The 26,207-nt window shown below is 43.3% G+C and overlaps 1 protein-coding gene across 1 annotated transcript in view; it reads left to right on the forward strand.

Moving 5' to 3' along the window:
- The window catches only part of DTD1 (D-aminoacyl-tRNA deacylase 1), a 104,013-nt gene that overhangs the window by 10,631 nt on the left and 67,175 nt on the right, over positions 1 to 26,207 (forward strand). The window contains exons 3-4 of the mRNA XM_075925770.1: positions 84 to 319; positions 10,621 to 10,718. Of these exons, the coding sequence (XP_075781885.1) occupies positions 84 to 319; positions 10,621 to 10,718 (334 nt within the window). The remainder of the gene's footprint in view (positions 1 to 83; positions 320 to 10,620; positions 10,719 to 26,207) is intronic.

The following is a 26,207-nucleotide window of genomic DNA, read 5'->3' on the forward strand; positions in this document are numbered from 1 at the left end:
TGTTGACCTTACCTTACACGTGATGATAGCAAACGATTCGAGGTCATGCAGGTAGCCTTCACTGTTCTGTTTCCCCCACACAGGGTTCGCAAGATTTTAAACTTGCGCGTGTTCGAAGACGAAAGTGGGAAACACTGGTCTAAAAGCGTGATGGATAAACAGTACGAGGTGCTTTGTGTCAGCCAGTTTACTCTGCAGTGCATCCTGAAAGGAAACAAACCGGACTATCATATGGCTATGCCTGCCGAGCAAGCAGAGTCTTTCTACAACAGCTTCCTAGACCAGCTGAAAAAAGCCTACAAACCGGAGCTTATTAAAGGTAAGTTAGACCCAATGCACTGGGAGAAGGGTGACGTAGAGAAATGTTCTGAGTGACTTGTCTTTCCTGTTTAGGATGGAAGAGAGTCCTGTCAGGGCTTTTAGTCTGTGTCACCAGCAAAAGCTGCTTATATGGACTGCTCCCTAAGAGTTGCCATCTTCTCTGTGCCATCTCATAACACTGATTCTTTGATACATGGGCTGATGCCTCAATCTTGCCTCAGCCCTGATCTGTACTAGGGCGTTATTTCGAAATAACCCCCATTAGGTTGAATTTGTAAGTGGAGCTTCCACACTACCAAGCCTGTTGTTTTGAAATAATGGGTTGTTTATTTTGATATCGGCACTCCTGCTTTTCTCAGGGAATACAGGAAACCCCGGCGTTACAACAACCGGAGTTGTGACCCCCTCCCCCCCGCACTTACGACCATTTTTGTAAGTGCGTAAGGGGCCAAAATCCCCCGACTTATGTCCTCGGCCCACATTTACGACAGTGCACGCTGCCTATCGTAAATGCGGGTTTGAGTTATGACACCCTTGACTTGCGACGCTTCCCCAGGAACCGATTGCGTCACAAGTCAGGGGCCGCCTGTAACGCTAATTTTGAGAGAGTTATTTTGAAGTAGTGTTAGTGTGGATATGCCACTGCTGCTATTTCAAAATAACTGCTCCCCAGAGTAATTTGAATTATTTACTCCCCAGTCCTTCCTGGGGCTCTAAGTCAAGTTTGTGCATCCTCATTAACAGAGTCTGCCTCAAACTAATTTTGAGGCTTCCTCATAGTGGGGACATGCTATTTCAGTTTTGTTATTTTGGGAGTTATTACATTGATTTTAGTTATTTCGAAATAGTTTCGTAGTGTAGATATGCCCTCAGATAGCTAGACCACACCAGAATCTTCTCTTCTCCTTAAGGCTTTTTTGCTGGTCCCATTTAAAGATATATATACACACACACACACCGGGGAGTGAACATTATGATTTTCACTTTTTATTCCTTCATTTCCCACCATGTTACATGCTAGTGATTGTACATGCTGAACCTCTCTAGTCTGGCACTCACTGGTCCGGCAACATCTGTGGTCCGGCATGATTTTACTTAGCTGGATGTCCACTTATCGGGGTGTGTCCAAGTTTCCTGCAGTCCCATAAAGTTTGGGTTTTAGCTCTCAGATTTCCATGCTGTTGTTTAGCTCTAATTTGCCCCTAAATGTCTTCTCAGAGTCCAGTAAGCAGTGGAAGTGTTGGTAATGCCGCTAGATAACATTGACCTCCTGTGGTTTGGCAAATTCTCTGGTTCAGCACCAGTCTGGTTCCGAGGATGCTGGACTGGAGAGATGCAGTTTTGTAGTAGGATATATTGTAGATAATTGGATCTACTCTTAATTATTCTGTCCTCTGCTTCATTCGTGGTAACTGAACAGCAGTCTTCTCTTTGTGAAAGGAAACATGGTGGGTCCCCCATTCTCTCTTGTGATCATCCCATTGTTCACCTTTTCTCTCCGCTTCCTGTGGTCCTCTTCTAATTTATACTGAATGTTTAGTGGAACTGTATCGCACACAAGTGTATACAGAAAGGGTAATTGTGTAAATATTGCTATCACTGGGAGGGTAGATTGAAGTGTAAAAATATAACTTGTATTGTAAAGGTCTGCTTTATCCTGCTTACGAGAACACAGAAAAGTAAGGAGAAAAATGGGAGATAGGGAAAGGTGTAAGGGTTAATCTCCTGATTGACAGTGTGTGTATGATAATTACCCAGATACCTGTTTCTCATACAGACTTTCAAAAGATCTCATGTCTGCCAGAGATGAAATACATTCCTAAAATGTCAGTCTCCTGTCAGCTTTCCGGTATCTTAGTCTAATATTTTTTGCAGTTGGTATGCTGATAATGATCGAAGTCATGTTGTTCTAATGGATGTTTAAGTTTTGACACTTAATAGAGTAAACCTCAATCTGATCAAATTACAGAGTTTTTGCCTCCTGAAATTTTAAACTGTAGCTTTCAGGATCCTTCTTATCCATCGTAGTCAGAGCCTAAATCACATATTTCCTTTTATGTGAATGTCAGGTTATTACTAAGGAAGGTCAAGTTTCTGCTCTCACCGAAGGCAGTAGCAAAACTCCCCTTGACGTTAGGAGACTTCAGCATCTGGTCCATACTGACTTTGCTTAGTTGAAGCCTCACCGCTCAGTGAAATCAAATGGAAAACAATGTACGTTTCACTCTTACCTAGAGAATGAAATATGGAGGCTTTGGCATATCGAGCGTTGTTTTCTGGCTGTGTGGCATTTTCTGGTTCATTGTTTGTGAACTCTCCTACCAGAATGTCTGTCTTGAAGGCTTTTTGTATTTTGACAACACTATTTTAATGGCTCTCTCTTTGTGTCTGACCCCCCCCCCCTTAAGTAACATTATAGTTGTGCATTTGAAATAAAATAGTGGTCACCACTATCTCTGGAATGTCCACATCTACTTTAAAAGTAGCCTTGATTGCCTCTGTCTTGCCGCAAATGGAAGTTTAAAAATGGGCAATATTTGAGGGGTTGGGAGTTGGTGTCCTCGCAAACATGCCAGGTAATACTCATTTCAAACTAGCTTAGTTACCAGACCAACTACTGCTTTATGCTTTCTGGAGGCTGTGCCAGTCTGCACCCTACTGAGTGTAGTTATGCTGGTGGCTATTAAAATCTCCTTGCCAGCAGCGTGGGGCTCACAGGTGCCATGGCTTTGCCAGCATAATTTGTAAACATTTGGAAGCCTGGTAGTTTGTCTGATGGAGGTTGCAAACTGTAGTAATCTTGCTGAGATGGGCCAGTGTAGCTGATGGAGCACACACAGTCAGTGAAACCGTCTCCAAATGGGGCTTGGTGAGTTCACCCGACTTCTGGCAAAGTTGGAATGACCAGTTGAGAATCTCCTGGAGCATTCAGACACCCTGAAATCTGTCCTGAAAACTTCCTGAAGTCAGCAGCCTTCATTGCCAGAAATTATTTTGTGCATTAAATCTTAAAAAAGGATAACGAGTCTCAGAGGGGGAGCCATGTTTTGTCTGTCACTTTAAAAATAACAAGTGGTCCTGTGGCACCTTGGAGACGAACAAAAATATAGAGAGTATCGTGAGCTTCCGTGGATACAGTCCACTTCTTTAGATGAGCAGGAAAGGAGAAAAAAGGGAGCCCAGAATTTCAAACAGAGATGCCTTCCATACATTTAATACCTCATTTACATCAATAGCATAGTTAAGCTAACACTTCAAACCCACTCAATTAGCCTCCTTAGCATCGGCACTACAAATGACAAGTACTTCTTTTTCTTTCTCTCTCTCCCTTGTTTTTTCTGTTATAAATTCTGGGTTCCCTTTTTTATCCCATTCCTGCTCATCTGAAGAAGTGGGTTGTGCCCACGAAAGCTTGTAATACTCTACATATTTTTGCTTGTCTCTATGGTGCTATAGGACTACACAAAGGATAATGGTCAACAGGCTAGAGAACTAGTCCAGGACGCAGACTCAGTCCCCCTGAGATATTACGGAAAGGGGAAGGGTGGGGGAGGAGATACGAGGGAAGACCTTAGACTATGTCTGCACTGCACAGTTAACCCATGTGGTTGGAATTCATGTTACCCTAGTCCAGGGATGAGTGTGCTGCCTACAACGCCATACTTGAGTTATTGTGGCCTCTCTATTTCTTCACTCTTAGGCTGTCTATACTACGAGTTTTTGCCGGAAGAGGCAATGCAAATGAAGTGCTGATTAGAATTTTGTCATGCTTCATTTGCATAATCTATTCCGAGCCGTTTTTGTGCAAAAACAAGCAGTGTGGCTGTGGCCGTTTGGCGCAAAAAACCCTTTTTGTGCAAGATCCTTATGCTTCTCCAAGAGTGTAGACCAAGCCTTAGGGTATAGCCTATGGTTTGTGGTGCTGAGTTGCTCTAATATTCTTTTTCAGTTGTTTGTGTCAGTTCCAAGAGAACTTGTCTGTCGTTAGGGAGCAAATTGTGGGAAGGGCTTTAGAGGACTCTGAGCACTTGAGTGATTTAGCCAGCCGGTTACAACCCACGTTAAACAGGAACTCGGGCACTAGCCACCTCCCCAGCTGGGGTAGTCAGCCTGGGCTGACAGTCCCTCCAAACCCAGGTCAGAGGTCTTTGTATAGAAAGTGGGGAAGTTAAGACTAAAACCTAGGTGAAAACTTGGTTTTAAATGCACAGTGCAGACAAGCCTTCAGCTAGATTTACGAATAAAGCAAATGTGACGTTTCTAGGCCATGCCATCTGAGAGATGTGTCCAAAGAATATTCTGAAAGCCAAATTCCCTCTGTTTGTAAAGTCTCAAATCTCAGAAATGGCTTGTTTGTTTCAGCTTAAATACAGAATTGGGGGCGGTGGGCAGAGAATCTTCTCTGGTCCTAGAGGGACCATACATATCAACTGCTAAAGCGAAAGGATTTCATACAAAAAATTAAGGGAGGCGATGTAAGTGATCAGGAACTTGTGGTTTGTAAATACATCCAGTCTTACAGCTAGCCCAACAGCCTATGAGGTGGTTGTTTCAAAGAGAAAGTTGAAAGGTTTTGCTGAACGATTTGTGGTACAAGTACCCAAACCGGATGGAGCAGTTGCCGCATGTGTAAAGAACACGGTGACTCCTGGTGAAGGAGAAGGCTCCTTTAGAAACAGGTAGAGACACCAAAACCAGCCTGCTTGCGACTACTAGAGTGAACTTACAATCTTTCATCTGTCACTGCTCTGGAACAGCTAGTCTTGAAGTGCAAGAGGCTGATAGAAATCCCACCCTGAGAAAGGTGAACTCAGGCAGCGGGTAGTAGTCACACTGTGCACTTGCCACTTCTTCTGAGGTTCCCTCCTATGCAGCTGCTAGAGCCCGGTCTTTGTGCGCTTGGAAAGCTGACGCGCAAACCAAACAGCTGCCAGCCACGGTCCCGTGCGTGGCTCTTGGGGAGACTTTCTAGATGAGGTAGTCTTCCCCCTCGTGTTGTCTGTGTGGTCACAGGAGAGAGTGAAGCTGCATAGAACAAAAGCTGGTTTTCCTTTTACCGCACCATTTTGAAACACAGGTTGAACCTCTCTAGTCCGGCTCCCTCAGGACCTGACTGGTGCTGAAGCAGAGAATTTGCCGAACCACGGGGGTCAGTATCGTCTAGCAGCGTTACCCACACTTCCTCTGTGTGCTGGGCTCTGAGAAGACATTTAGGGGTAAATTAGAGCTAAATAACAGCACAGAAACCTGAGAGCCAGGACTGGTGGCTATAAACAAATGTTATGAGACTGCGGGAAACTTGGCCACACCCATGATAAGCGGACACCTGGCTAACTAAAATCATGCCGGATCATGTATGTTGCTGTGCCAGACTAGAGAGGTTCAACTCGTGCTACCTTTGTAGAAAGAGAGGTGCTAGGGCAGGAAGACACAGAAAGTTAGGGCTAGACTGGGCTAGAAGCGCTACCGCAGTGCAGTTACACTGGTTCAGCACCTCTGGTGAAGGTGCTCTCTGCCAGTGGAAGAAGGTCTCCTGCCAACATACCACTGTCCACACCGGCTCCTGGATTGGTGTAATTTACAGCCCTCAGTGGGGTGGATTATTCCCACCTTTACCCGTCCCCGACGTAAGTTCCCACATAGGCCAAGCCTTAACGTATAAGTAGCCTGAGCATGAGTGGCAAATGTTTCCATTTTACGATGCTGTTTTCAGTAGCTCTTCTTTTTCCTAATTCTATGTATCTGTTGGGCCAAAATTCTACAAGCTTAGCTTCTGCCCGAGGTGAATATTGTCTGTCATAACAATCCAGCCGATTTTAAGTATGGGGAGGAGTGCAGACCTGGTGCCGTGTCTGTAGTATCGGAGAATGTACTACACAAATACCTTTTTGATACAAGTCTATCCAGAGTCCCTAGTTGCTTCCTGGGGAAGCTATATAAACATGTAACCACTTTGCATCCTGGTTTATGCTTTGGTGTGGGCAAGGCTGGTGTCATGCTAGAGTTCCAGATTTAATGTGTTCCGCAGATTTGGAACCTCTCCCTGTGAGTGGGAACCAAACCTATAAAAAGTACTGTGTCCTCGGCATTGTGGTAGAAGAGATTTTTCCCTATATGTTTGAAGAGGTAGTTAGACTCCAGGTCCGGGCACATGGCTATTGGTTAACCATTGTTAAATTCCGTATTTTTAAAACTTATTTTTCAGCTGTGAATCATTTATAATAGTTCCAGAAAATATTGGCACATATGATTCACTGGCAAACTTCTGGGTTCACAAATATAGAAAAATGATCTGTTTTCTCTGTGGGTTTTAATCTGTCGTGGGTGGCAAAGAGTTTAAGAAATGTGCAAAAGAATTATAATGACTGTGGCTTATTGATTGCTCTGACGTCATCTCCCTGTGGGACCCCTTTCATATTCCAGTCTCCTGCAAGTTTGCAAATTGAGAAAGAGGCAGTACCAGGGAGATCAAGTCTGTTTTTCACTTGCTTGGTAGCACTTTAGTCTCATAAATTGTGTTTTATTTTCCATGATTACTTGGTATTTTTGGTGCATAGCTAGTTAGCAATTGAGAATAGAATGGCATTTCCCCAGGATAGTGAATATTTTATGGCATCTTTATTTGAATGGAAAATAAGGTTTGTTGTAGCTTTTTTTAAAGCGATAACTCTTCGTAATTGTCAGCCCTTAGGGAAATCAGGAGTGAGTTTCTATTGCAACAAATCTCTTTTTTGCTTTGCGTTTTGGCTGTTGTGACTTTTAGCCTCCAAAGAGCAACGGTGCGTTGTTACATCTTTGATGATCATGAAGAAGATGGCAGCTTTGGTGCGTATTTGCTTACTGTTGTTCAAAGCAAATCGCTCCCATTTGTGAAGACATATTTGGTCAAGTTTGTCTGCAGTTCAGAGCCCAAGCAAAGGACTTTGCACTTGGGAACAACATGGCTGTGTCTACACTGGGCCACTTATTCCGGAAAATCAGCCGCTTTTCTGGAATAAGCTGCGAGCTGTCTACACTAGCCCTTGAATTTCCAGAAAAGCAACGATGCTCTACTGTACAAAATCAGACGCTATTCTGGAAAAACTATTCTGCTCCCGCTCGGGCATAAGTCCTTATTCCGGAACACTGTTCCGGAAAAGGGCCAGTGTAGACAGCCCAGTAGTCTTTTCCGGAAAAAAGCCCTGATCGCGAAAATGACGCTCGGGGCTCTTTTCCGGAAAAGCGCGTCTATATTGGCCACGGACGCTTTTCTGGAAAAAGGGCTTTTCTGGAAAAGCAGCCTGCCAATGTAGATGCTTCTTTTCCGGAAAAACTGAAAACGGAATAGTATTCCGTTTTAAGCAGTTCCGGAAATTCATGCCAGTGTAGACACAGCCCATGGGAATTTTACTTCTTGGCCCGAAGGGAGGATGCGAAGCACTGGGCAGGCAGACAACATCAGGTACTGCTGCAGAATGTGCTATAAAGACAGTTGCGTTCTGTAGACCCTTCCCATTCACATGTAGGGTTATGTGGCAGTAGATTTGTTGTGGCCAAACTAGCATGTAACCAGTGAACCTGCTAAGCATCACCCTTACTGGGTGATGTTCACCGGTAACTGGTTAACTGGCACCTCATCTGAGATTCAGACTGGAGGTTCCTGCAGTGCATAGGTTGGGATTCAGCTCATTACTTGTTGCAAGGCTCAGCTCTTGGCTGGCCGGCCCCAAATGGGTCTCGAACATTTCTTCAGGTCTGTTGTGCAGTTAAAATGGGATTTGTGCATCACCTCCCTTGGCTGCCAACGTCTGATGTATCTGATTTGTTAGACGTGGCTCTGGGCGCATCTGTGCTGAGAACACTACTCCAAGGACAGGGGAATGGTTTTCCCCTGGGGTTTTTCACAACGTTGGCTAGAGACTGGAAGAAGCCCTTGTGCTCGGGAAATTTGACCTCATGTTAGCCCGTAATTTTGAGATAAAGTTAATGTGAGCCTGTAATTCTGCTCACAATCAGAGGTTCCATCAGAGACGATCAGGCAGCAGGCACAGAAACTCGGGAACTGCAAAGTTTAAGAAAAGGCCATTTACTCTCCGCGGAGAATCCTTTCCAAGCCGGATCCAAAATGGTCCAGTGTTTTTGCAGCTGGACCGACGTTCTTCACCAAAGCAGTTAAGATCAGGCTGCGTTGCCATCAGGCAGTGTGTCAGTGATCTGTGCCATCCTTGGGGTGCACAAAGCTACCTCTGGGGTTCCCTAGTCCCCCGTGTTCAGCAGTAAAGGGGCTGTAGGATCACTGCTACTGTCTGGTATCCTTTCCCCCCTCTCCCACGAGGCATTGCCCAGCATTTTTCTCTCTGTGTTGCCGCCTGCTGTGTCAAAGGCAGGATTAAAAAGGACACTGAAGCTCATGCCCCTGGAGTCACTAGGAATTAAAGATTAAGCTTTAATGAAAGGTTATGTCACATGACAAAACCTCCAGGAATATGTCCATCCAAAATTGACATCCCCGGAGTGGAGCGCTGTGAGACGGGGGGCTAGTAGCTAACCCATCTCAACCACGTAGGCGTGAATGAAGACAAGGAGAGCCCTCGGAGCAAGAGGACAAACTCGGGGTGGAGGAAGCTGAAGGAATGTCAGGAGGCTGTGGAAGAACTAGAGGAGGGGCGAGAAGGAAGAGGAGTAGCAGACGAGGACAGGAGGGAGAAAACCTGAGGCTGCCATAACTGCTTTGAGACTCAGTTTGGCAGGAAACGGAAGGCCCAGGCACAAGTCTTGGGAAGCCCCGCTGGAAATAGACACTATGGAGGCATTACTAGAACGTTATACTGTGCCCCCCCCACCCCAAAAAAGCAAAGCCATTTGGGGTAATTCATTGCTGAGACTTAAGCAGCTTGGCCTGTCTGTGCCCACCCTATTCCAACCTCATGTCACAACCTCTGCCCCTTGTTCCTGCCTTCCTGCTTCCTCTACCTTTCAATATGAGCGACGAACCTTCATCAGCCGCCCTCCATTGTAGCTGCTTGCTGCTTCTGGTTCAATAGGGTGCTCTTGTCCTCCAGATCCAGACTGGAAACTTGTTCCTGTGGAATGACAGAGTGGCGTCATCAGCCCAGAGTTGCGCTGCAGCCCTGGCCCAGCCCTTCCCACCCCAGCGGCCGGGGGGGAGAGTGGTAGCTGCCTCGGCCCGACCCTCCCCGGCGGCCTCCCAGAATGGGCGCAACCCCAGCCTTCCGTAGCAGTAGCGGGGGCTGACGCGGCCAGGGGCAGAGCTGGGGGCTGCCTACCCCCAGAGAGAGCGCAGTTGGCGAGCGTAGCAAGCAGAGGGTGCAGCTCCCTAGTTATGACTTAACAAACCAAGAGCTTGTACTGCATCTCTTTCTTTGTTTGCCGCTCACAACAAGCACTCGCTGCCTCTTGTCTTCCATCCTGGTGTGAACGAAAAGCCCAGTCTACCCATCCTAATTCTCTTTATGTATTGGAAGCTCCGTTATCCTCTCAGCATTTACTTCTCTGTGTGAAGAGCAGACCTCATCTCTTGGAAACGGTGTCCCTACCTCTTTCTACTTCAGGCTGTGTGAAAGCCCCATTTACCCAAATAAGCCATGGGGTGGGTGGTTATTGTAATTGCCACAAAGCCTTGGAGCCCTAGGAATGAACCGGAACTCCGTAACACTAGGCGCCATAGAAACACAACAAAAATGGTCACTTCTCCAAATTATATCGCATTGCCTTTTTATTTGAAACCACGTGCTACAAGATGTACGAAACCTCCCCCGTAAATATGTCCACAAGAAATGTCAATGATTAAAAAACATTCTAAGTTAGTAATTGCAAGCATATTCCTACCCCGCTCCATGGGAGCACAATTACACTTGTTTGCAGCACCTCTGTGATGAATGTCCTAGCTTTCAGACAGAAACAGGAATTGCCATATCAGATCAGACCATGGGTCCATCTAGTTCAATGTCCTACAAGTACTAGATGTATAAGAAGAGTTAATCCCCCCTCCTCCATAATGGACTATTATGGAATAACTTGTTTACAGGTTTCTCCCTAGCCCCTATCAGTAGTTTACAAGCTAAAGCATGAGTGTTTATTTCTGCTTAATTTATTCATAAGCATTTCATTCGAGGAAGGTGCCGGGTGCTCAGAGCTCCTGAAAGTCAGCCTGTTTATTTAGGTATAGGTACATATAGGTGCAAAGCCTTAACTTCAATAAGTCATTTTAAACAAAACCAGGAGCACGCTTTTTCAATAGTGCACATCATGCTCGTCCGAGTCCCGTGAAATCTTTATTGGTTCTCTTTTCATTTTCAGATGGCAAGTTTGGTGCCTACATGCAGGTACATATCCAGAATGATGGTCCTGTAACTATAGAATTGGAGTCTCCAGCTGCTACTGTGGACCCGAAGCAGGTAAGACAGTGGTGGGTAATAACCGGCCCGCAGGCCACATATGGTTCAGCAGGATTAGCCCCTGGCGGGCTGCTAGTGCTTTATTTACCGGCGCCTCCACAAGTGCGGCCGCTTGAAGCACCCATTGGTCGCAGGGTTCCTGGCAATGGAAGCTGTGGGAGTCGACGTGGACCGGGACACCGCTTCCTGCAACTCCCATTGGCCGGGAACAGCACCCCGTGACCAACAGGAGCGTCAAGTCGTACATGTGGAGGCGCAGGTTAAAAAAAAAGAGCTGGTGGCCAGGCGGAGGCTAACTCTGGTGAGCCACATCCGGCTTATAGTCCATCCCTGAGGTGAGCCATCAGGCGGCTCTCATTCAGAGTGAAGGGAAATGCTTGTACAATTCTCAAGGTGGACAGTTGGGTGGCTCAGGACTTTACTTTGTTCTGTGTCACAAAGTGCAGCTTCCTTTTGTCATAAGGGCCTAATGCTTTGTGAATTGTCCCTGCAAAATGAAATCATTTTTCTTCAGTTCCGTGGCTTCTTGGAAGCTGCCTACCATCTTGCTAAAGGTCACATATGTGTCATGCAGAGCAGCATTTATAATACATTTGTTGTTCATCATTAAGGCATCCTTTTAATCATGAGTCATAGACTGTTTTTCTAATGCATTTGCTTTTTAAAAAATAAATAATCAAGACTTTTGACATTTTGGGACTATTGTACGTGGGTGGATACATGGGGGAATCAACAGGCAAGCTAGTTTTTCTGCGAAATTAAAATGCTGCCAGTTTAAACCCTGAGCGGCATTTGAGGCTAATGAGAAGTAGTGGCAACAGGGCTGTGATACATTGCCTCAGAAGAGAGGACTCTGAGAATTCAATTTCTCTCAGGTATTGAGATTTCTGCTGTTCTCTAGGGTAAAAATTATTATTGTAGATTTACATTGGGTTTTTCAGTTGTAGTCTAAAGCAGCAATTGCTGTTGCTTATGCATATCGGCCCTCGTGTGTCATGGAACTGACCCAGAACTGACCAGTATGTTGGCTATAATACTTGATGTTTAGTTAGTGATAGAAATGTAGCCGTGTTAGTCTGGGGTAGCTGAAGCAAAATGCAGGACAATGTAGCACTTTAAAGACTAACAAGATGGTTTATTAGATGATGAGCTTTCGTGGGCCAGACCCACTTCCTCAGATCAAATAGTAGAAGAAAGTAGTCACAACTATATATACCAAAGGATACAATTAAAAAAAATGAACAATTATGAAAAGGACAAATCACATTGCAGAACAGGAGGGGGATGTTTAGTTGTTACTGTATTCTCACATAATTCTTTCCCTTATCTCCTTGACTGTTCCTAAAAATTGGTGCAATAAAGCAGCACTGTGGAATCATGCTAACCAAGAATGCCATTTCAATGCATGAGGTGGCCTTGAGTTCCTGTGGGCTATTGCAAGCCCTGTTGTCCATTTTCCAGGTTTTGATTGTGCCTGTATTTGTGTTTTATGGACAGTCTTTTTGCAGTCACAGAGAATGCTCCTGGACTAGAGACTAAGGGTAGCTCTGTCTCTCTTTAATATAAAAACTTAAACAACAAATAGTCTTTCAGCACTTTAAAGACTAAAAAAACATGTAGATGGTATCGTGAGCTTTCGGGGGCACAACCAACTTCTTATCTCTTTAATGTGTTTTCTTAACAAAACAAAACCCTTTCTTTATTCCTGAAAGGACACACTGAACACTAGATGTCAGCAGAGTTGCATTACTTAGGAGGCTGTGCTTAGATACAGTTGTTTCAAACATTAGACTAGGTAAATCAGGAATTCTAAATATCCGAGGGTACTCTTTGTAATGTTATTTTGGGCCTCATATAAAAAAAGGGAGAATGGTAAAACCCTAAGAGAAGTCTCATCTGCAGTAATGTCTCTTGCATACAGTCCCTTTAAAATTACACAATAGAGCTTTAAACAATGGTAATCAGTAAAAATGTGTCTAAATTGTCTAGGAAAGGCCTAAAGGAAGCAGAGAGATGGTCAACTGAATAATTTCTAGTGATTAATGAAGCTTCCTTTGTTTTCCCTTCCATTGGGTGAGTCTTTGTGGCTATACAGGGGTGTATAATGGTAAGTCTGGCCAGTCCCTAAAATTACTATATTTTTATGTCTTCAGAGGTAGCCGAGTTAGTCTGTAACAGGAAAAACTTAAAAAACAACAAATAGTCTGGTAGCACTTTAAAGACCAACAAAACATGTAGATGTTATCATGAGCTTTCATGGGCACAGCCCACTTCTTCAGCATTGCTCATACCTTGTATGGGTGTGTTGCTGCTGTGATTCCTGGAGACCAAAGGAGCTGCCACCTTGGGTGTGTCTAGACTACAGGGTTTTGTTGACAAAAGTGGACTTTTATTGACAGAACTTTACCTGCTTCTACACTACCGCTGAGTTCTGTCGACATAACGTCGACAGAACTCAGCAGTTTTGTCGACGGCAGTAAACCTCATTCTACGAGGAATAACGCCTTTTGTCTACAGAGTTCTGTTGACAGAAGGTGTTATTGCATCTTCACTGTCCTTTGCGTCTACGCTGTCATGTCGACAAAGCAGCTTGCTTTGTCGACAGAACTGGATGTAGTCTAGACACTCTTTGTCGACAGTATCTGTCGACAAAGCCTCTGTCGACAAAAGCCTGTAGTCTAGACGTACCCGTTGGGACACCTGTTGGAGAAAATACTTCCAAATTCACTACCAAATTTGACACACACTTTTTGTATCTATGGAATGAAGGTCATTAGTTCAACTGCCCATTATATTTAAGCACCATCAGTTATTCTCCTTTTTCATATAAGTGCAAAAAGTCTGAAGCGCCAGTGGTTAACTGAATAGTGGTAGTTCTCCCCCATCAAACAAGGCTGTGAGGAGAAGTAGAGGGGTAGCAGTTTTAAATGCAAGTATTGTCGTTTGTCTCCCTTCTAACTGTTGTCTGTTAATTGCGTTACCACGGTAAAAGAACCATTTCCAGGAAGTGCAAGAGGGTAGGTAATTTGAGCCTGTTGCACAGCATGAAGTCCTCATTTAGTGTACTCCATTTTACCCCTCTCACTCAACAGTATGTGTTGTTGAAATTGCAACACTGAAAAATTTTGTTCCATATTCTTGGAACTACTCGTGAATGAAATGCTCTGTGTGCCCTCTCCTTACCGCCAGCCTTCTAGTTTTATTCCTAATCTGTCTCTCTTTGAGACTCTGATTAATCTTTGTGTTGCACCATCCAACATTTCTAATCTCCATCCTGGATTGTAATGCGGAACAAAACATCTGTTGTACCAACACTGTTCTACCCTTCGGAGCATGAATGAGACGGGGCATGTTTTAGTCTGTTTTTTAGCACACAGGCTAGTTTTCTAGCAGAATTGACCTTCAAAAGGCAAGCTGCAAGCTTTTATTTCTTTTTGAGCTGGGTAAACTGTATGGAGTAATCTGGCTTTTTTAGTATTTCATTCAACAGCCCTTTTAGATGTATAGATTCAAATACTGTATTGTTTGCAGCATATATTTCTAACTCACTCCTTCCCAGTTCAAAATAATTTGATACTCCAATAGCATGTTTATAGTTACATGTATTTTAATTCTTACTAGCACTTGTAAGACTTTTTTCTAGATAGAAACTTTTTTTTCTTTCATTTTATATGCAGAAATGCAAACACAATTCTTGACAAGTCTCTCAATATGGCCATGTCTAGGAATGGGGAAAAATGATGGACTTTTAAGTGACATTGGAAAGCAAGAATGTGAAAATGGGGTCCTGCTGTGTATCTAGTCCTGCTGCCCAACCCACTGGGCTTGCTATGGCCCAGCGCAACTGGCTGCCGCTGGACTTAACTGGCAAGAGTCAGTTACCTAGTTAACTGGGAAGCATCCCAATAAAGCTTCCTGCTTACTGGTATGCTTATTGGTTAACTAGTTAACATCCCTATTGAAAAGCATGTCGTATAAAATCTATAGATAGGCTTTGAAGGATTAGATTTCACGCACAATGACAAAAATATTTCCATCGATAATAATCGAAATTCACGATAGGTAAGAATAATGCTGCTTGATGACTTATTAGAATTTGATTTAAGGCTATTTTATTTTGTATATTTTGACGTATAATGTTGGCAGTTTGTGTTTCAGTGCTTGAACTGTTTGAATCTCGGTGTGTTCTGTCATGAACTAATTATCCAGTGCTCTCATTGGCTGAGTCCATAACGTTCCACGGTTGTGAAAATGTAAATGGATAAAAAAGAAAAAAAATGTTTAAATGTAAATATCAATGGCTGTTGAAATGATAAAAATAAATACAATTGAATTTGGCTAAGCCTATTTATAGAGTTAAGTTAAGAGTTTGGTACCATTAATGTGAGGCGGCTGGATCATGCTGCTTTTGCCTGGTTCAGTTCCTTTTTTGCTAAGCCTTTTCACGATGGAGTGCAGGTTTTCATGTGGTTTCCCCACAGTTTCATCTTGTGTCCCCTTTTCTTTCACATGCGTATAAGGTCATTGGGCAGGATTAGTGGGGAGATGTGGGTGGTTGTGTCATCTGCAAGCTGATGAACCCCCTACCCCGGCTCTGTAGTCCCAGTTCAGCAAGATACTTCAGCGTGTCAGTAACCCCCAGAGTACTGTGCTCTATCTGATTTAGCTACAGTAGAGTCAGGCCTGGTCTGCATAACAGTGCTTTGCCTGTAACAATCCCAATCCTTAGTTAGTCCCTTTTAGATCAGAATTGGGGTATGATAGCCAAACAGCGTGCAAGGTCACACTGCCATAGTATACAAATTGCCAGGTTTGTGGACAGAGTATTGCAGATTGCGCAGTGCAAGTTCACTCCCTAGAAATGTGAGGGGTGACTGAGGCTAGCAAGTGAGCCATAGGAGTGGCCCTTCTCCATCCCAGTGGGCCGTAAGATTGTTGTAATCAAGACGGTTTCCCGGGATGGGGTAGTTTTGTCCACTGCGCTTGCATAGCTAGAATTTGCAGGTTGTGCCGAATGAACACATGAGCATGGCGGAAAGGGATCTAGGGGTCATGGTGGACCACAATTTGAATATGAGTCAACAGTGTGATGCTATTGCAAAAAAAGCAAATATGATTCTAGGTTGTATCAACAGGTGTGTTGCAAGCAAAACTCGTGAAGTCATTCTGCCGCTCTACTCTGCACTAGTTAGGCCTCAGCTGGAGAACTATGTCCAGTACTGGGCACCACATTTCAAGAAAGATGTGGAGAAATTGGAAAGGGTACAGAGAAGAGCGACAAGAATGATTAAAGCTCTAGAGAACATGATCTATGAAGCCAGGCTTCATGAACTGGGCTTGTTTAGTTTGGAAAAAAGAAGATTAAGGGGGGACATGATAGCGGTTTTCAAATATCTAAAAGGGTGTCACAAGGAGGAAGGAGAAAATTTGTTCCTCTTGGTTTCTGAGGACAGGACAAGGAGTAATGGGTTTAAAGTGCAGCAGGGGAGGTTTAGATTGGACATTAGGAAAAAATTCCTAACTGTCAGGGTGGTCAAATATTGGAATAAATTGCCAAGGGAGGTGGTGGAATCTCCCTCTCTGGAGATATTTAAGAACAGGTTAGATAGACATCTGTCAGGGATGGTGTAGACGGAGCTTGGTCCTGCCTTGAGGGCGGGGGGCTGGACTCGATGACCTCTCGAGGTCCCTTCCAGTCCTATGATTCTATAAACAGTAGCATCGCTGTGATTGGATGCAGGGGGAGCGCACGGCTCTCACGGTTAATGTTGTGAGCAACCAGCATGCACCTCACTTCACGGGCCCTGACTTTTCGTTTATCTCACTTTAGTAATATTGGTAGGAAAAAAACCTATGACGACGGAAACCGGTAGACTCTGGCTACCCTTGTGTGTGGACAACGGCAAACAAACTATCTGGCGGGCCACACTGTGAAACCCCCAATGGGCTGTAGGTTGCCCACCACTGCCCTAGAGCATCTGGGTTTTTTAAGGAACATAAAAAAAAATGAAGATACTAAACCAAAAATGTAATCAATAAACACATTTTCACATGTTCAAAGTGGAAAAAAAAATCTGTCTCCCAGATGATGCGTATCAATTTATAAAAGTCAGAGAATAAGGAGCATCTGGTTTTTTTTCTTTTTATTTGGGAAGTGGTTTTCATGGCTTGAAGTTGATGTATAATTTATGAAATGTAAATAGGAGTCTAGAAGATGCTCACTCTTTAAGCCGAGCAGGGATTTTTCCATGCACAGAGCTAAAATTGGAGGGCCCCTATGGAAATTTCATAAGGTCAAAGCTGCTCCATAGCCCTTTATAACTAACATGTTACACATCCTTTGTGTTTTTATTACTCTTAACACAATGTATGGAGGCATTTGGCAGAGCTCTTTTAAGAATTTAGCATGAAAGTGTGTTGTTTTCCTTGTTTCAATCATAGAAGTGCCGCATTGTTTTTTTGTGGTAAGCCTTCTCTGATTTTCTAAAATATGTGTGAAATCTTTCTCCAGTAGTTGAAACAACACAGCATAGGAGGCCTGAGCACTAGAACCACAAGAGATCCAAAACCAGACCCTTACATTCAAAGAAGTAGCTAGTTCAGTTTGAAGGGGCAAAATGGCAAAATTCTTATTTCAAATGCGCGGGGAAAAAACATTCCCGACTCTTCCACGTATGAGTGTTATTTGGGAAGGAAATAATTCAGGGGTTGCTTCTGTAATAGGACACTGAACTTTGGAGAACTTTTGTCTGTTGTTTTCTAGATCTGGGGATCACATCTTACCTTAAAGAAATCTGTCAGTAACTCCAGCGAGGAATTCATAAGAAACCTTTCTCCTGTTAGCTTGTTCAAATTACAGTAGCGAATTTGGGATCTCATCTTGATATCTAAAGAGGAGATTCTTTGCATAATGCAGTGTCTGGTTGACTTGTTCAGTTTGAGTGACCCGTTGTCAGTGCCTAGGAAGACCAGCATGGGAAGGCAGGGAACTGTCAATATATAATGGACAACATCTAAGAGCAGATCTTTTTTTTTTTTTTTTTTTTTGCCTTCTGTGCACTAATTTGTAAGTGTCCAAGTTGTGGTTGCACATGGACCATTATTCTAGCCTTTCTCATTCTAGCCATTTAAACAGTGCCGATCATCATGGCACTGGAGTGCGTTACAACGTCTACAATTTGGACTGAATACATTTCTCACTCACTCCCCTCCCCCCCAACAAACTAAACGAAAAGGATGGAGTGATGTGACGCTGAAGAAATGAGGTTTTTGTTTTGAATGTGGCAAAGTCTGGGGCCACTCTGGTCTCTTGCAGAAGCATGTTCCACTGGGGGCTACCAAGTTCTTTTCCCTACACTTGCAAGGTAGACAGTTCTGTTGCTTCCGTTGCTGGAACGTTGCTGTTGTGAGAGGTCCTGACTGCAGTGGGGAGAGGTTGCCCATCTCCATGGAAGGCTTGGAGCCTCACGATCGAAACCTTGAATGTGACCCTGGTGAATCAGTGAAGCAAGTGAGCGCCAAAGAGAGCAAGGTTGACTGACCTGTATCATTAAGGAGTGATGCTATAGGGAATCTCTTTTCAGGGCTGCTGTCCTCATTCCTAGGACAGTTCAGTGAGAGATTAGAACCTGGAGCTCACAAATGCATGGACCAGAATCATTGCTGCCAAAGGGTCTGTGGCTTTTGCCAGGCCTGGGAATATGGCAGCTCGTTAGGATGTCCAGTGGGAGCACAGAAAAAGAGTGTGTGCGGGGGGGGAAGTGTGGAGGGGGAAAAGGGGGTTGGGAAGAGGGACTGTGGCCTACCCCTCCAAACCCCCTTCACTGTGGCCAGGACAGATTGTTTTTAGGAGATCTCTTGTATTATGGTTCAACAAAGTTGCAGGCACTTGGCCAAAAAACAAAAACAAAAAAACTTATTTGTCTGTCCTCCCTGCCATTCACAAGCAACATTTTAAATGTTTTATTAAAAGGGAAAGTTGTTTTGACAATAAGGTGCTAATTAACACAGCACATGACTCTCTGATTCCATTCCAGTGCCGGGGGGGGCAAAGCTGCACAGGTATTTCGCCTTCTTTCTGGTGTTAATGGCAAACAAAGATGAATGATCGTGTACACTGTTTTTAACTGCAGGCTAGAGGTATAGTCAGAAAGATTTGATTTTCCCAGTCTGTGGTCCCCAGGGAGTGTCTATTTTCCTCAGCTGGTCTCTCTCAAGTGTATTGTTGCCAGATGCTATTTCCTACTCATTAAGCTGGAATCAGCTCCACTCCCAGGTCTGCAAGGATGCTGGCAGACAGATCTCAGTTGCACTTCCGAAGTCAAGTGCTCAGAGAAGTCCAAGGAGAATAGAACACTGCAGTCCACATCTGGAAATCTAAACCTCACTGAACCAAGCGCACCTCAAAAGTTGAGATGCCAAGATTAATAATGAAACTACAGCTTAATAGTCCGAATTGTGCTCTTATTTATGCTGGCTGAACCCCGGCGAGACTACTGTACCCAAGGGGGCAGAAGTTAGCTGAATATTCCTAGATGTTAAGTTCTTTGGGACAGGAGTTTTGCTTTATGGTATGTATATTTTTGTTTTTAAAAAAAAGTGTTCATCTGTCATTTTGTGTAAGGAACTTATTTCCCCCAGCCCTGCCCTAATCACAGTTGCCATTTTAAACAGAAATAATCACAACTATTGACAGTGGAGAAGAAGGGAAATTATTTGAAATCGTAGTATGTTCATTTTTCTTGTAATAACCATCTTCATGATTTGCCCCCGTGTCTGTTTTAAAAACCTTAAAGTGTTCAAAATATTGATTAGCAAAAATTAGATCTGGTTTATGTGCTGCAGAGAGCTGTACCTGGATTCATGCTTACATTTGTGATGGAGCAACTGGTAAGGCTCTTTGCTGATTTAGTCTGCTGAGCGTGTAATGCTTTAGTGGCTTTCCATTCCCAGCGTTTTGTTTTAAAATCTGTCCAGACGACATGCTATTGATAACATGTCAATAGTGCTTAGTGCCATACATATGAACTCGAGACCCTGCAGTTGTTTGCACTTTTATCAGCCAAAGCCGTGGAAATCTCAATTTACAGTCTTGACAGTGTGTCGTAATATGAGAGTTCCAAGCCGGTTTTTGGTAAGTGAAGAAAATAGGAATATTTGTTGAATAAAATGTTCTGTGCAATTAGGTTAAGAAGACACATTCAGCATTATGGTTGCAGGAGCAAAAAGCTGATTTTGGGGGGTGGTGAGGCCTTTTCATTTTTCTGAACACTGATTGATGCTACATGCATGACGCTTCAACGAAATTAAATACTTGATATCAAAACATAAAGGGCCATTTTTATAGCTGAAAACAAAGATCTCTGGAGAATAGACTTGCACGTGGAATGAACATTGGTTTGTAATGGCTCTTTACCTAAAATGTCATTTAAGAAAAAAGGGCAAGGTACCAGTAGTTTGGGTAGAGTATGCCATGGTCTAAATATTTGTGGTACAGTTGTCCTGTACAGTAGACCCAAACTAGTTTGAGCTGTAGACTGGCAGATCTACACTGAAAACACACTTCCAGGGAATCTGATTCTAATGGCATGCTCTGGGCAAAGCCAGTATGGGCAGTACCATGCTGCGTGTGGGTTGATAGGGGAATGTGGCATAACCTATCCTATGCCAATGCTCAGTAATGCCCTGAAATGGAATAAAGACACTTGAAAACTGTGAGCTGATCTGATTGCCCCATTTCATAAAAAGAGATATTGGAAAAAGTACAGGAAAAGGCAACAAATTTATTAGGGTTATGGAACAGCTTCCATCGAAGGAAAGATGAATAAAACTGGGACTTCTTAGATTGGAAAAGAGACAATTAAGATGAGAATGTGGAAGTGGTCTATAAAATTATGACTGGTGTAGAGAAAGGAAATAAAGTGTTTTTATTTAATACTTCTCATAGCACAAAAACTAGGGGTTGGGGTCACTACATGAAATTAATAGGCAGCAGGTTTAAAACAAAAGGAAGTTTTTCTGTGCACAGTCAACTCGTGGAACTCCCTGCCAGAGGATGTTGTAAAGGCAAAGACTATAGCAGGATTCAAAAAAGAACTAGATAATTTCCTGGAGGATAGGTCCATCAGTGGTTACTAGTCAGGATGGGCAGGGATGTAAACCATGCTCTGAAGTGTCCTTAGTATCTGTCAGAAGCTGGAAATGGGTGACCAGGAATGGATCACTTGATGATTGCCTGTTCTATTCATCCCCTTTAAAGCACCTGGATTGGCCAGCGTCGGAAGACAGGCCACTGGGGCTCGATGGACCATCAGTCTGACCCACTGTGGCTGTTCTGATTAAATAAGTTGGTGATGCTGATCTTTCACCTGATGAATTGAGGAATTTCCCGATTGTATCAGGTTGATGGCACACCTAGCGCAGGTATCCCGATTCTCATGGGAGTCATGATGCAGTGTCTCATTGCCATGATGCAATACCAGACATTTTAAAGGCAGTTATGCCGATGGGTTAGATTTGCTTCTATAGCATGAGGGCTTGTACCTCTTTGCACATTCTAGTCCAAGCTGTAGACTATATACTTGGTGTTCAGTAAATGTTCTTGGTCTTTTTAGAATCATTCTCAATATTTTGTCCCATATCTTGTGGTCATGAGTTCCACTTTTAATGAAAGGAAGCTGTGGGATGACCTGTTATCTGTTTTCAGTGTGTTGCCTTTTAATTTTGTTACCTGTTACCATGCTCTAGGATTGTACGACAAGGTGAACAGGAGTATCTTCCAAAGACTGATCATGTTGTTCAGCGGCAGCATGCTGCTGTCGACTGGTAACCAACCCAAATTGAATACACTCGCCTGCATGTGGAAGTCTCTCCCGGCCTTTTCTGGGTTTCTTTGATTTCTGCTCTGTCCCGATCTGATCAAAATTGAACACACTATGCAAGCCTTGCCCGTACTTAGCATTAGAATTTCAGTGATGAGGGTTTTGCTATCAGGCAAGTGCTGTAGTATGAACAGATTTCTCAGAGCTTTGCAATGTGTCCTAAACAATGCATATTAAATAAAGTCATCACATACATGCTGGTTCCTACAAAGGCTGTAATGTCATCTGCTTTCCAATGATGAAAAATCACATTGTCAGCAATGTCTTTTAGGCATTCCTCTGTCTTCTCTACAGGTTCAGAGCGTTGACCCAGAATAGGGTGACTCCCCCTCATGTATAAATGCATTCCTTCCACAAAATGAGATGTAGCTAGAATCAAATATCCCAGGGGTGCCTTTTAAAGTGTGTGATTTGACTGAAGTAGGACACTGTATTGGCAAATGAAGTATAAAGTGGACTCCGGAGATTCTAAGCTGCTTCCATTCCAGTATATCATCATCGCGCATTTCACTAGAAAAGTTTTAAATGATCACTCGCGCTGCGAGGCAACAGAGCTTTCCACTGAACTCATTATGTGGCAGGAGAAAAGGAAGCCCTTTGCATTTACCATGTATTTGGTGTGTGTACATTTCTGCCAGGTTCTGATGGGGCTGGCAAGATTGTTTCCCTTCACTTGCATCACTGTCTTATTTTTTTATTTAAGGGTACTTTTGGCCAGTGGAAACTTTTAAAATTGTAATGGACTAGTAACCAAAAGACTGATAGTTGACAGTCTGTTTTTCCTTTGAATTACATTGTACTGACTGTCCCGGTCTGTGTTGTATTGTACGGAGGGTCCTGTCTTTACTTGAGGTGCCTTTGGACTCTAATACTCGCATTCCAGCAAAAAAGAACTTTGAAAACTTTTTTTTTTCATTGTGTGTGAGAGATTCTCAGAGCTTTTGAGATAACTGTTAAGGTTTAGTTTTTATCCCTTTGCATTTAACTTTTTAATGCATTTTGTGTTTACTTTTTGGAAAGCCCAATGAGATTTAACATCAATTTTTAATTTGCTGGAGTGAAATCTTCACAGCAGATAAACGGGGACAGTACTATGATGCCTTTTGACGGATGCTAGCCAGAAAACAAACAAACAAAAGCAAAACCCCAGAATGCTTAGATCAGAGCCATAGTGAATAATTTACGTGAATATCTACCTGAACTTTGCTTGTTCATAAATGTACAGTAAAAACTCTTATCTGGGAATTGGGATTAGCTGGGAATTATATTTTACCTATGGAATACCAATTTTCAAATTAGAATACAATAAAAAGAATAAATTATAAAATAGTACACAGATATTCACCAATCCAGCAGTAGTAAGGTTGGGTTTTTGAAGCACTTCAGTGTATACAGGTTAAGTTTTATATACACTAGGTTGTCTAGTGACACTACATATGGTATACACCAGCGATTGGCAGCCTAGGCTAGTGAGTGGGCAGCATGAGTAGCCCTCCATCTCAGGGGCCGCAAGACTGTCATAACTAAGATGGTCTCTCGGGATAGGGTAGTTTTGCTCACAATGCTTGTGTACCTAGAATGCATGGGCTGTGCCGATTGAACCATAGCAGCACTGTGATTGGATGCAGGGGGAGCTCACGGCTCTCACAATGTTGTGTGCAATCAGAACACACCTCCCTTCACATGCCCTGGCTTTACCTGCGTGTCATTTTAGTAATACCAGTAGGAAAAAACCGACACCAATGTAAAGCAGTGGAATCTAGCAAGTCTATGTGTGAGCAGCAGTAAACAAAATGTCTTGTGGGCCACACCCTGATGGGCCATGGGGTTGCCTACCACTGTCGTACACCCAGATCACTAAATTTAATTTACTACGAAGACTATATACTGAACTTAATTTAATCTTTCTTTGATGATTCAGAAGGCGCTACAGGATCTTGCACCTTGACCTCAAGGTCATCATTATCAACCTCAATTATTATTGTACATGTAGAAAGTGTAGGAGATTGGGCTAAAACTATAACGACCCTGTGACAAACACTGGAAGCTGCTTTTTGAATCCCTGATTTCAGCTTGCTTGCTTGTCTTCTGCCTCTCTTCCCTAAAAGTCGAGTGCAGAATATGCTACTGCATAACTCTGGGCAGTATACTAGTCCTGGTTACTAGATTGAAGATTTATATTGGGGGATAACAGAAATGCCGGTTAATCGAGTGCCGGATAACAGAGATTTTACTATCTCAAGAGAGCTCATTCTTATTTTAACTACACCAGTTATTACATTTGGCTTTGTTTTTTAAAAAATACGGAAACAATATAGTGTTGCATTTAAATGGTAAAAAGGACTTCCTTGACTTTTAAATAAAGAGAAACCATTTTCAAGTGACTTTTCATTTATTTTAATACCTGTGCTTATGTGTTAAGAATTACTAAGGCCACTATTAACCTTTCAGGCCTTTGTGAAGTGTTTGCTCTTCGGTCTAATTGCTTTGTATTTTTAAAAAGGGCACCAGCCACTTTCACAGTAATAGAAAAGAATAAGTTACTCTGACAGCTCGTGAAAGCACTTCAAAGTTGAAGACAAATACACTGTTTTCTCTTTATAAAACAAAACGTAAATCAGCTACTTTATACAAATTGTATCACTTTCAAAAAACAAAAATCCCTAGTTTTAAGGTTTTAATTTAATTGTTTAACTATTTGAAAGTTAAAAGTAGAGCCTAGATCTGGGCCCTTTCTGAGGGTGAACACGCTGCAGCTCCATACTATGAGACACTTGCAACTTTAAAAATTGCAGCTCCTTTCCATCCTCGTCCTTTGGAGAAATGCTAGAATTCTACTCAAGTTTTACTTCCTCTCTGTTAGCAACTTCCACTCTGCTTCTTATCTTCTCCCTGTGATTGCTGATCCTTTGTGATTGCTGATCCTTTCTCTTTCCTCAGTGCTCTCTGAGCCCTACAACTAACAGCAATGGGCTGATATTAACCCCCTTTGTTGAATTAATCTGTTTAAAATGGAAAACATACTTTAATACATAAATTCAGCACATTTTTAGGTAGTTTTATTCCTAGGGGAATTCTTCGCCAGAAAATAAAAAGTTTCCATGCATGATGCGTTAAAATTCTGCAGATTTTATCAGAATAACACATGATATATAGTTGTTCCACACTGACTCTTGTTGGTTCTAGGGATGTTAAATTTAGATTAATGAATCGAATAGGCAATGGGATTTCCATCGACTATTTGATTAGTCTATAAGGGTGCCTCTGCCTTTGAACTGTAGCAAGAGCACAGCAGGGCTCTTGTACATTTCAAAGCAGAATCGCAGCAGAAGTGGTGCGAGCGGAGACTGCTTCAGTCCCTGCTTGCGCCATTTCCCGCTGTGCCTCTATCTCCCCTGTCCCCCGTGGAGACAGGGCTGGGGGAACCGGTTTTTAAGCCAGCTCCCCCCAGCACCAGCTTCTGTCCCCACCCCCGTTTGCTGCCCCTCTCTGATAGAGGTAGCAAGTGGGGAGAAGAGACTGGTCGACTAACTGAAAAGCTTCTGCATATCGGATAGTCAACTAGCTGCTTACATGCCTAGTTGAGTCTTGAGAGGAACAGCACTGGGATGATTTTTTGAGCTGAGCTGAGCTGCATGCCTATGTGGTAGTCAGCGAAAAGAGTGAATTCGTTAATTTTCTATGGGCATGTCTAGACTACATCCCTCTGGCGACAGAGGCATGTAGATTAGACTACCCGGCATAGGGAAATGAAGCCATGATTTAAATAATTGCGGCTTCATTTAAATTGAAATGGCTGCCGCGCGCTGCTGACCAGCTGATGATCAGCTGTTTCTCGGCAGATCGGGGCAGGCTAAACGCACCGTGGTCGACAAAGAAGCCTGTGTCGACTGGCACAGGTAAACCTCGTTTCACGAGGCATTCCTGCACCAGTCGACAAAGGCTTCCTTGTCGACCACGGTACGTTTAGACTGCCCCGATCTGCCGACAAACAGCTGATCATCAGTTGGTCGGCAGCGCGCGGCAGCCATTTAAATTTAAATGAAGCGGTGATTATTTAAATCGCGGCTTCATTTCCTATGCCGGGTAGCCTAATCTACATGCCTCTGTCGCCAGAGGCAAGTAGTCTAGACATACCCTATGTGACCACAGGAAAATGTGCCTTCTTGTCTATGTCACTGACATATTAGGAAAACTGAATGGATTGACTGTAGATCTGTAATGAAAGAACACCAATGTCCTTCAGCGAGTGATTGAACGACAGACTTCCTGAAGTGAACTGTTTTCTGGGAGAATAATCTATTGAAGACAAACTACAAATCCCTCCCACAGCTCTGCACGGTCCTGGCTGATGGTACAATTATTCAGCCTTTTTACACAGATGATGGCAGAGCATCCCAGCCAGAGAGAGGAGCACTTTACATCCTTTTTCTCCAACTTTGACATGACTGATGATAGCTGGGTGGAAAACCCCTTTGAATGCAAGCCTGTGGCTATGGATTTGCCAGCTGCTGAAATTGAACAGCTCATTGAAATTTCATTTGATGGATTCTTGTGGGCACCATGTGCTCAACTTTCCATGTTGGAGTTCTGGTTCACGGTCAAGAAT

The sequence above is a fragment of the Pelodiscus sinensis genome, chromosome 3 (assembly GCF_049634645.1).
Source record: "Pelodiscus sinensis isolate JC-2024 chromosome 3, ASM4963464v1, whole genome shotgun sequence".
Lineage (NCBI taxonomy): Eukaryota > Metazoa > Chordata > Testudines > Trionychidae > Pelodiscus > Pelodiscus sinensis.